Here is a 12,135-nt window from a genome sequence, read left to right as displayed (position 1 = left end):
GAGTCATGCTTTTCAAGTGCAAAATGGTTAGCAAAACGTGGACCAATTGATCCCCTTAAGGAAGGGATCAATCGGGTCTTCCTAAAATCACTCAAATAGCTAGTTTTTCATGTTTCAACATGCATTTCTTCTTTTGCATCTATTGTTCTTGTCGAGTGTGTGCATATATGATAAATATGATTTTTTTTTACTTGACATAGTTGTAATATGACTTAAGGAAATGATTTTCTTATGATACTTATTTTAAGCTTAAGTAATTGTTGATTATGGTCTATAATTTGTATAGACTTATTTATGCTTTTGTATTAAAATTTTCTTGAATATATTTTTTATGATAAATATGTCTTCCTTGAGCTTTTAGTTTCATATGGCCTAAAATTTATTGACATATTCTTTGATATTTCTTGAATATACGTAAATATTGAATATGTCTATTTTGTGTTCATGAATGATATAACAGGTTTGATTTTTGCACATTACATGAGAACTTTTGCTTTAATGTCATTCTTGTGCTATTTAATGTTTAAACGATATATGACCTCTAGCTTAAGTATATATCTCTTTTGCAATTGGCAACTTGTGCTTAATAAATATATTTTCTTTTGCCTATAATGACTTAGAATATGGAATTATTTTTCTAATAATTTTTTATCAATTGATTTTCTTGAAGCTTTTAATGAAAATCTTTTATCAAGAAATTTTTTTAAGTCTATGCTAGGAAAACTTAAAATGAACATGAATGAACTAACATTTTTGGGATTTTAAATGGAACAAGCAAAGCAAGTCATCTTCATCAATCAAGCTCAAGTACATCAAAGACTTAGCTCAAATGATGTGGATTGGAGGATTTAAAGCATCACTCAATTACAATGAGCACAACAACATAGCTTGACAAGGAAGAAGATAATTGTATTGAATCTATGCTATGTGCCTATGATTTATAATGTTTAATGCATGATTTGATAAATGCTTGCTTTTATATATACAAAAATCAGATATTGTGTTTGAATTTGTAAACACTTTGTACAAATTAATCACAAAGCTATTTGATAAAATTTGTCTTAACTTTGTTAAATACTTGGATTGATTAATATCATACCCAGTTCTTGATTGTTATATTTAAAAGTTTTAATGCATGAATATTTGGTCAATGCATGAATTCTTGAAAATGGATATGAGTTAAATTGATTTATTTCTTTGAATATGTTCATTGATTAAGAATATTGAAATAGCATATATCACATTATGTCTCAATGCATGAATTCTTGAACATAGATATGAGTTAAATTGATTGATTTCTTTGAATATGTTTATTGATTAAGAATATTGAAATAGCATATATCACATTATGTCTAAATGTTTGTATTTTTATTAGTATATTGCTATATGTAATTTCAAATATTTTTGTATATGTTTGTATGATTTTGATTGAAATTTATATTTAGATACTTGTATATGTTTAGATTAAGCTTTTTGCTATGCATTGAAATAATTTGAAATATATTTAAATAATTATATTTTTATTGTTTCTTTGCTATAGCTTATGTGTTTATTATGTTTGAAAAATGCTTAAATAATCTTTGTTATGACATGATGATAATTGAACCTTATTGCTCATTAGTATTCATGCTTTATTAAATTCATATGAGCTTTTGGTTCTTATTTGGATAAGATAGCTCATGAAAAATTGCTATTATCATTTACGCATGTATTGAATAAATCTTTTATATGTTTGAGGTATGTGTGCTCTATGAAAGTTGTTGAATAAAATTACTAACAATTGGTATCAAAACTGCTAAATAATTTTTTTTTAACTTTCATAGACACTTATTTATGTGCCTATTCTTAATATAGCTTGTACTTTTTATACAAAATTGTGTGTGCCTTAAATTGATTAATCTTTATTTTGAAAAAGAGGAGAAATCTTATAATACAATTTTGCTTGATTTGTTGTGTGATAACAATTGGTATGCTTTATGACATCATATCTTTTAATAATTGGTATGAGCTTGTATGCATGTGCTTGAATTTATACTTAATTGTTATTGATGTTTTAGGTGCTAAGCACATCTTATCCTAACATGATTTGTGAGTAGATTGCATATAATTCGTTATCCTTTACTCATAAATTTCATGTAGTAAATTTGATGACTTATGCTAAAATGCTAAAATTAAATACACTTATGCTTTTGTGCTTGAATACATGTATGTGAACTTTATTATGCATATTATACCTCATTACATACATTTAAAATACTCTTGATATTATTTGTATCAAGCATTTTGTCGCATACCTTGAATTGATCTATTTTTCTTTTGTAATTACAAAAGGGGGAGAGTTTATAGATATTTCTTCTTATATGCTTATAGCAATTGATATAGAAACTTAAACATTTAGTATAAAGAGTTTAAACAAAAAATGAGAGAAATGTTTCATGAATATATTTGCTAATACCTTCTTTTTGTGTTTATTTGCTCATGCATTTTTACTATGACAAAAAGTCAGAAATATTTGGTAAATAAATTTGCTTGTGCTTGATATATATATATATATATATATATATATGTTTATGTGTGCTTAATTGCTATTTATGCTCTAACATATGTTAGTTGAGTTGTATTGGATTATGATGCATAAATTGAGGGTGAGTTTTTTCATGCATTGTTTAAAGAGGAGTTTTTCAAAATATTTTTCAAAATCTTAAATGTTTCAAAAAAAGTTTTTCATCTAGCAATTTTATCTTTAAATTTTGTCATATAAAAAAGAAATAGATTGTTAGCCTTAAATTGATCTTTATTTTGAAATGATAAAACATTAAGCTAAATAAGCTTGATCAAGATTTTGAAAATGATTTATTTAGTACATGTTCATAAGTTCTATATTTTGATACTAAATAAATAATATAATTTTCAAAGTTTAAACAAACATTTCTTTATGTTTTTTATTTCTCAAATCAAAATTATTTTTAAACATTATTTATTTGAGCTTAAATGAAAGTTCAATTGTTGTTTTTAAAGTGAAATTATTCATTTTGGACTTGATGCAATTTTGATAATATTAGTTTTAAGAAAAAAATTAACTTAAAAAAATTGTTTTACAAGAGCAAATTTTTTCAACATTAAACTTGTTTTATTTTTCTGTATTAATTCACAAAGCTTTAATATTTGAATTTTATATGGTTAGAAAGCCATTTGAGTTTACTTTCTAATGGATCAAACAAAATCAAAATCCAAATTTTCTAAGAAAATATTTTAAATTTTTACTAGACACTTTTGTAGTTGTCTAAAAATTACACAAAGGGTAATTTTGAAAATTCATTATAATTTGTACACAATGAATTAGGTAATGAATTTTATATGAATAGAAAGCTCTTTAAGTTTAGTTTCTAAATCTTCAAACGATTTTTTTATTTAGATTTGTATAGCTCAAGATATGATCCAATTAGTAAATAGAGTGCAAAATATAAGACAACCACCCAGCTTGGACAAGATTGATCTCTTCAAGAAGGGATCAATTGATTTTTTACCTAAAATGCATCTTTGTGCTCCAAGTTAAAGAAGAGATTGATCACTTTATGGAGGGGATCGATCACCCTATTGACAAGATCAATCCTTTTATCAATCCCCTACATAAAGGGATCGATCGAGTCATGCATTTGCAATGCGTGAAATAGCCTCTAAAACAAGAACTAATCGATCCCCTCAAGGAAAAGATTGATCGGGTCATGTTTTTCAAGTGCAAAATGATCAGTAAAATGTGAACCAATCGATCCCTTTCAGGGAAAGGATTGATCGAGTCTTCCCAGAATCACTCAAACGGCTAGTTTGCCATGCTTCCAACGGGTATTTCTTCTTCCAAACCATACCCAACCGCTAGTTTTTCGATTCTTCTATATATTGGCTACTCCAACACATTAAGAAGATTGATGAATCAAGAGAGCAAAATCCAATAAACTATATTTCTATTCTCTCAAAGAATCAAGAGTTGTTAGAGTTTAAAATCCATATTTTTTATGTTTATTATATCCAAGTTATATTGTTGTTCATTCATCAAATTTTTTTGTATTTCATTAAGCAAACGTTTAGCCTTTGAGAGATATTATAAATTTATATTTTTATTAAGTGATTTTGTAATCAAGAAGTAAGGTATCCTCTTAAATTTATGAGATTATGAGGTTGCTACTTAGCTTAGAAAGTAAAGAGTGTAAGGTTTTTATCTTAAACCTTAGAGAGAAAAAGATATGATTGTATTTTCAATTCAATATCAATAGATTGAAAACCTTGCCGTGGACAATAAAAAAGAGAATACGTAAGTTCTTTGTAGAGAATGACTAAACCTCTATAAATCATTGTGTTTGATTTTTCTATCCCTATCTTCTTACATCTATTGTTGTTTATATTTTATTCTAATTTTATTAATTATTATTATTTGTATTATATTTTTATCAAAAGTGCTTATTATTTTAATTTTTTATTTAATTATTTTGAAATCATTGTTTGAAAAAAACTTGAAAAAATTCAATTCACCTCTTCTTAGATTATTATCTCATCTAAAAAGCTAACAAAATTATTTATAACCAATCTCATGCTAATATATATTTTGTAATTGAACAATAAATTTATGACCCAAGTATCCTATATATTATTCCATCAATTAAATTTTAATTATTAGCTTTGGTTCTACTTCCACGTTTCAATTATTAATCAACTGCGTAGTGCTTTAAGTTTTTTCGTGGCTTTAGCTAAATAAAATAAACAAGATCATAGAATTTATTTATATTATGTCATACTTTTGAATTTACATTTAAGAATTTATTAATTGTTCTTGTGATATTCTTTCAAAATCTTATTATTATTGTTATTAACAATAATTCTAGAAGCTTTGTTCTCATAACAAATTTTTTATAATAAGTTCAAGGTCAATAATAATAATAATCAAATAAATATATATAATGTTAATAAAAATTTAAAGGTTAATAAAAATAAATAAAATAAGTTATTATTTAATTAACAAGAAAAGTATCAATTATGAAATTTTACTGCAATATGAATTTCAATGTTAATAACAAAATAAAAAAAATTAGTCAATACTTTATTTTAATTAAAAATTATTAATTTAATAAATTATAAAAAGTATATATCATTTATTATTAATATTTTTAAAATTTGTCTTTATATATAAAGTATAGATATAATCATTTAATATTTAAGGACAATAACTTGTCCCAAAACAATCTTCATGATTCTTTCTTATATGATTTCTTTAATTTAGCAATAACTCCAAAGTCCAAACTATACTACAGTATTTATCAAGGAGTCGGCTTTCTTTTTTGTGAAATTTCATCAAAGAAAAAAGAGTGGACTTTAATTAAGGCTGTGTTGGGAGGTCATTCTGATCCATAATAGAATTGGACATTGGACATCAGAACAAAGCGCACCGTTTAGTACGTTGAAGCGTCGTTGCTTTAATCTTCGTCGTTGCTTTAATCTTTGCCTTCTTCGAGGAACAACCCTGCAAGCGGCAGGTCAGTCTGTGTATCATGTTTCTCTAAACGGTGCCGTCATGCTCTCCTTGTTCGTTGAGACTCTCATGCAGAATCTAATCAATTTCGATCACGGGATTCCATCTGATCTGCCATAATGTCAACCGCTGACTCCCGCGTTCTCTCTCCGCCCCAATTCCCCAGTTTCCCTAAACCAGTGCTTATATGGCTTCGATGAACCCTCTGACTCTCCATGCTAAGTAAGCTCTCAGTCTCCTTCCATACATTTTTTTTTTCCTCTTTGGGGTTTCCTGATAAAACTGGAGAATTGTGTCCGTGTTGATTTTGGACTTAAATTTCAAATTTCACAGTTTCTAATCAAAAGCTAAATTTCAAGGCAACATTTATGCTAAGTACTAATTGTTCCTAAAGGCTAATACATAGCTGACATGCTGGCACTGCATTGGGAAATTACCATTGAACATTTCCTGCACTCTATTTTTCATGAAGCTCTAGCCATTCTCTTTTGGTTTCACCTTTAATTATATCCATCTAGAAATTTTGAACCCGTTCAGCTACTCTAAGACTCTAACATCTCCTGAATTGAAAAGGTTTCTCTCTATTAGTCATAGAGAAATATTGATGCGCGGGTATTTTGGAATATGTGAAGAGACCGCAAAAGGGAAATCAATCAGGAAAATGAAGAAAAAAAACCAGTGTTGAAGTAAGATTTTCTGGTGTTGCAGGTTATGCTCCGCAGGATTGCTTATTCTGGTTGGTATGATCTTGGATGATTCACCATTCCTGGCTCATTCATTGGTGGGTTTAGAAAAGAGTTCTTGACACAGAGGACAAGACTTTTATAGCTTCATGACAGATTGTGGCTGAAGGTCTTTCTGGGATGGCAATTCTCCATCATTGTCTTGCTGGTTCTGGTTTAGTTTTAAAGGGAAGTGGCAATTTGATGTCAATGTGGCTGCCGCATGTTCCACTGGCTAACTGGCTCTAACAAGTCAACCTTAACTTTTTGCCCAGCCTTCCTATTTCTACTGTCACTGTCTCAAGTATTGAGCAAACCATTGTGGCAATATGCCTTGTGGAATGGCCTTTATATTGTGGTTGTTTAAATTTGTGCCTCAATCTTGAAGGAGATATTTTTTTGGAGGGTTCTTACTCCTTTGATAAGTGTGTGCCCTTGTGGTGTTCAATTTTGGTGAGCTTACTCGCTTTTGCCTTGGCCCATTGTAATATGCAGAGGATGCTACTACCTATCGGTTGTGTTTCTTGGGGTTGTGATTGGTGTTGTCTTTGTACAACCAAGGAATCTGTTGGTATCAATGCTTTTGTGTTCATACTTCATAGATATTATGAAATGCTATATAATATTTTGCTCTGTTCTTTATTGTTCTAAATTAGGTATTAGTTCCCATTGTATTTCCAACTATATTCAATAGTTGTGTTTTTCTTTAGTGTGTTAGCTCTATTTATAATGATAGATATTTTCTTGTGTGGTTTGGCTGTAGAAAACTGCAATAGTGTAGTATTACTATATACTTAATATCCTTGCTGATATGAGCATTTCTGGTTTTCTTTTGTCATCTTAAACATAATACCTCCTCAGAATATAGAGGATGTTCCATATTAGGGTCTTGTTAAAGTTAATTTCCTGTTTTAGCCCTTTATTGATTTGATTGCACCATCTGTGTAAGCTGCCATGATCCTTTGAAGCAGTTGACAGATAATATGCAGAGAGTAAAGTCTACTGGGAACCATGTTAAAGCTCCTTTTTTGAAGGCCTGTTATAGAACAAATAGTTAGATTCACTTTGCTTTTCTGCATCTAAATTTTCTATGTCTTCATGCCTGCCTATTCAGTGTTAAAGGTGAATAATTCAGGAGGCAGGTCCAAGCACTTGGATCAATCTTTTAATAGTCGAAGTTTCCTGCACTTTGTTCGCCATGCATACAAAGTTGTTTTATGGTGTCTATTCACTACTTTTTTACACAGACTGCTCTGGTTATCAAGGTTTTCTTACCAATAACAGAGAGTACTATTATAGTTTTTCTTTTTTTTTTTTTTTATTTTTATATGTTAGGTTGTTAGACGTGTAAAATGAATTGAATAAATGATTTTTCCTGAAGGCTATAATGATATTTTGTGCTATCAAAAGCATTCCTTTTTCAGAACTTAACTGCTTTATGAATGCTTAGATTCTCTATCCATTGCTTGTTGTCTTGAAGGAGGATATAACGTAGGGACCAGTTGGTTTCAAGTCACTTTCTATTTTTTGGCATTTGGCCTAGAAACCTAGGTCAATGTCCATTTCATTCTCCGGCAATTCTAGGGACCCTTGTCTGCTATTTTTGTTTCTGTAGATTGTTGATAAATAATAATTGCTTCTATTTTTAATGAAAAGGACATCACCTTCTCTAGCTTTCAAGTTTTGAGGAGATTCAAACTCACCACCACTAGACTATTAGTGGATTCAAAAGCCTGAAATTTCCTTACCGATAGAACTTTAGTGATATTTGCTTTTGCCCTTCTCCTTGAGATTTCAAATATATCTCCTTAACTTATTCAATGACCCAATTGCAGTAACATGTGGCAATGGGCATCATTTTATTTTACCTATTTTCATACCCAGCAATATCATTTATGTTCATTGTCTTCTTGTATAATTAATTGTTATATTGTCTCAGTCAAAATTTTGTAAACCTGGCTGAGCATTGTTTTGGTGTTTTGACTTACTTTTCTTAATCCACAATCTCTTGCATCTTTTTCAATGCCCCTTGTAGTGTAAGTTTTTTCAATGCTGTGAATATAAAATTGTCTGCAGATAATGTACATTTGATAGGGGTTTAACAAATTAGCTGAAGTTTAAGGTTTGCCATGGTTATGCAATTATAATGTGAGTAGGCGGGCCTGCACATTATAGTTTCATGATGAACTTCACTATAATCTTTAAAGTTCTGTCTTTGCTTCTTTTTAATGCTAATTTGATGTAACCCTTTTGAGACATGTTGGAATATGGTGTATGGAGATAAACTGTTCCCAACATGTTAAATTAAGAAAAATGCACAGCAGCTTCCTACATACATATTGTCACTATTCATAGTTTCTTTATTTAATGTACCACTGGCATTTATTATGGCATAAAAAAGTTCCTTTAAGTTGAGCCTTGAGTCATAGCAGCTAGGATGTAAGCATCAGAATGGTGAAGTTATCCTTTCAAACTGGCGCTACCTATCCTTACAATTAAAGTGTTAAGAAGTTAAATATTATGATCAGATGATGAAACAAAAGCAAGCTAAGTGAAATCAACAATTTTGACTAGGACATGAGAATAAGTTGTTAGGTTTGTTTAAGGAGGAACTTTATAAACTATGAAGACATTAGTTACTCTTTTATTGTAGTTTAACTACCACCTTGAATAAATTATGCTTGTGCATGAACCTGCTCCTCATAAACCCCGATTGCTTTTTCATTGTTGTTGTTTCACCTTTTATAGCATATAAATTTACTAGAAATGATAGAAAGTGTAGTTTATTATGTGCTTGCTTTAGTTTCTGAAATGCTGCTTGAGATAAAGATGAAGTATGTACATGAACCTAATATCTTTAAATTTCTAATATCTTCTGAATATGGATTAAACAAATTTGCAGTTAAAGGTCATCTATTTTTTCTAAGTTAAAGGAAGAGTGGGGTAAAGGGTTGATGCAACCATACACAATGAGTGCTAGTGGGGGGGCTCACAATTCTGTTTCTTTTCCCCTTTTCCCTTTTCAATTATTAAAATTCATTGTCTCTTGCCAAGCTACCATATATATGTAACTGCTAGGGGGAGGATATTAAGGTATATAAATATATTTGAGATTTGTTACATGAAAAGCGGGCCTTTGCTATTGCCTGCATTGTAGTCCCTTTCCCTTAACAGTACAAATTCAATCTTCTTTGTTTTCCAGCATCCCTTGATAGAGTGGAAGCCATGGAAACTTCCCAGCCCCTCTCCATTGAAAGCTTTTCATACAGTTGGTTAATAAACCTAAAACCTTCTTTAGATAGTCTAGACAGCTCCCTCAGAGCCTCACTTGATGCAAGTGATGAAGCTTCCTTCATTGAGATGGACCCAAGAATGCCACCCTCTAGGAGATTCTTCAGAAATTCTCAAGATTTTAAGTTTGACTTTCCTATTTCACAAACTCCTCTCACCCTCGTTCATGCAGATGAGCTCTTTTCCGATGGGTATGTCATGCCTTTCTTTGTTAACCCATTGAAGATGGAGGTATTGGAAGTTTCTGGTTCAACTTCAACCCTTCCTGCCTCTTCACATGCACCAAACCTTGTGGTTCCAGCTAGTAAAACAAATCGTCCTTTGAGAAGGGGTCGAAGATTGTCCAAGCGGATATTTTTGAAATACTTGGATTTTCTTAGGCCATTATACAGAAGAATACGAGGACGCAAGTCAAGTAGTAGAGCTGAAAGTGTTGATGCAAGGGTTCAGGTAAGGAAGAACTGGGTATATTCAGCAGAAACATCTCCTCGAATTAGTGTTGCATACTCTGCTGATGAGTGGAGAAAGTCGTGTGATTCTGAAAGCTCAATCTATGAGGCAGTTCTGCATTGCAAAAAATCAATCGGTAGGCCAATATTTGTTTGCTTATTATTGTTGCATTTGAGAATTTGGAATCAAATTCTGGTGCTGATATTGTTTCCTTTTTCGTTTTCAGGAAAATGAATGGAGGAGGATCCATTTCAAATCCACAAGGGAGAGAGGAAAATAGGAGTTATCGAGAACACTTGTTTTTTGTCCGCTTTCTTCTCCTCTTTTGCGATGACAATGTACATTTGTCCTGTTAAGGAAGTTAAAGCTATGTAAATGGTTGGCCATGAAATTCTGGCCCGGGGGGGGAGGGAAGAACTATGCCTATTTTGAAAATTTGTTTTTGTCTTTTTCTTCAAAAGAGTAGGGCTAACAACTTAAAGGAATCCTCTCCTTTATTTCTGTAAAGTTTTAATTTAATGAAATAAGGATTATCTAATTGAGGGTACATATCCGTTTAGTTGAAAACATTAATGAATTCTTGTATGAATAAAGATACAAGCATTTTTATTCGATGGCAATCAGTTTTTTTTTTTTTTTTTTTTTTTTTTAATTTCTTATGATGAGGAATTGTGTAAAAAAAAGTTCTCAATCTCTATTGTCATCATTATTTGGCAAGCATTTTTATTCTCCCTCCTTTTATTAAACCTCACCGTCTCTCTCCACATGCCAAAAAGCCAAAAGCTAGCATATCTTTTTCACAGGCAAGCTAAAATTCTCTTTCACATGCCTTCTAAGTTCAATATGGATCACAATCGAGTAGAAGAGAATTTTTTTTATACGAAAAAGAAAAAAAAAAAACTCTTATCAATTAGATTGGAACTCGGAGATTATATGATAAGATGTCATAAATTGTCACAGCTGGTTATTTCCATGTTCATAATTGTTGATTTATATAGTTTGTTTAATCCCACCAACATGAGAGGAACAAAATTTGCCTTGAATATTTATCAGTGCACAACCTGCAGCGATTCCCACCTACTTACTTTGAAAGAAATATCGCATATATGTGATTAAAATCACTCTTCCTTTATCCAAAACTTTAGCCTAATCTTAGTCTTCCTTGTCACTTTGATTAAAACGGCACCAGACCTTTTACTTTATCCCTTTTATATTCCGTTGATCCTCCATTTAGCTTTGCTTTTCTCTTATGAATTTCAGTTTTCTCCCAGTTTTCTGAGGTAGAAATTAAAAGAAAAAACAAAAAAGAAAAGAAACGTGTTAATGAAGTAAATAACTAAGCAAGTTAGAACAAACTTCATAATTCTGAGGTAAGCTTTTGATTCCCTGAAGTTATTCTAGAAACACATTGCATGGATTTTGGACTTGTCCAGAGTAATTAGCTGTATTGTAGACCCTCCAGGACAATCAGTTACATAAAGCTTCATCTTGATTTCAGAACACAATCATGTCCACGGCTCTTTCTGTGCCCATATATTTGCAGCAGTATTCTAGCATACAACTTTAATGAATTATATGATTATTAGGTGGCACAGCTTCATTTTATAAACCAAATTATTTATCTAAATGCTTGGATTGGTAATTAAATTTATATTGGAATCATCATGAAGAGGAGAATAATTATACATTTAACACACCCTAAAAGGAAGGCAAAAACTGCTGCCACATCATTCTGCATACAATCTCTCCTACAAGTTTACAGCATTCTTTAGTTACAAGATTTTAGGGTCATCCTACTGGGATTATAAAATGAAAAAATTTGGGGTTTCTTCAAATGATAAGATAATGTGTTACTTGCTGATTGTAATGAGAAGTTCTAACCGGGAGAAATTGACAAAGTAGGTTTTGAATTAAAGCATATTCCTGGGGTCATTTATTCAGTATATTTAGAAAAAGGAATCAAGGAACTTCTGGTTCCCAAGGCCATGGGGTCCAAGATGAGATGGATCTTGCCCTTACAAACACGCCTATTCCTCTCTAGTTGTCCAGCCATTCGCCTGTAACATAACGCAAAGTTTAGGTGGCATGTTTTCAGCCAATGAAGTGGCAGAGAAAAAGGCCTGAAATGAGAAAGTTCTGCACATGCCAACC

The 12,135-nt window shown here is 31.0% G+C and overlaps 1 protein-coding gene across 2 annotated transcripts; it reads left to right on the top strand.

Annotated features, from left to right (window-relative positions):
- Window positions 1–5,244: 5,244 nt before the first annotated feature.
- LOC111291133 (putative membrane-associated kinase regulator 6) lies at window positions 5,245–10,514 on the top strand. 2 transcript variants are annotated; one of them, XM_022882731.2, is made up of 3 exons: window positions 5,245–5,743; window positions 6,230–10,120; window positions 10,211–10,514. In XM_022882731.2, the coding sequence occupies exons 2-3, from the start codon at window positions 9,469–9,471 to the stop codon at window positions 10,216–10,218; spliced, it is 660 nt and encodes a 219-aa protein (XP_022738466.1). In that variant the 5' UTR covers window positions 5,245–5,743; window positions 6,230–9,468; the 3' UTR covers window positions 10,219–10,514. The 2 variants fall into 2 exon arrangements, with proteins under 2 accessions (XP_022738466.1, XP_022738465.1); XM_022882730.2 differs by having other exon boundaries at window positions 5,259–5,743; window positions 9,446–10,120.
- Window positions 10,515–12,135: the final 1,621 nt, after the last annotated feature.

Source organism: Durio zibethinus, chromosome 11 (genome assembly GCF_047325235.1).
Source record: "Durio zibethinus cultivar Kanyao isolate XHJ-2024 chromosome 11, ASM4732523v1, whole genome shotgun sequence".
NCBI lineage: Eukaryota > Viridiplantae > Streptophyta > Magnoliopsida > Malvales > Malvaceae > Durio > Durio zibethinus.
The sequence above is the reverse complement of the archived record's forward strand: the minus strand, read 5'-3'. Positions and strand labels throughout refer to the sequence as shown.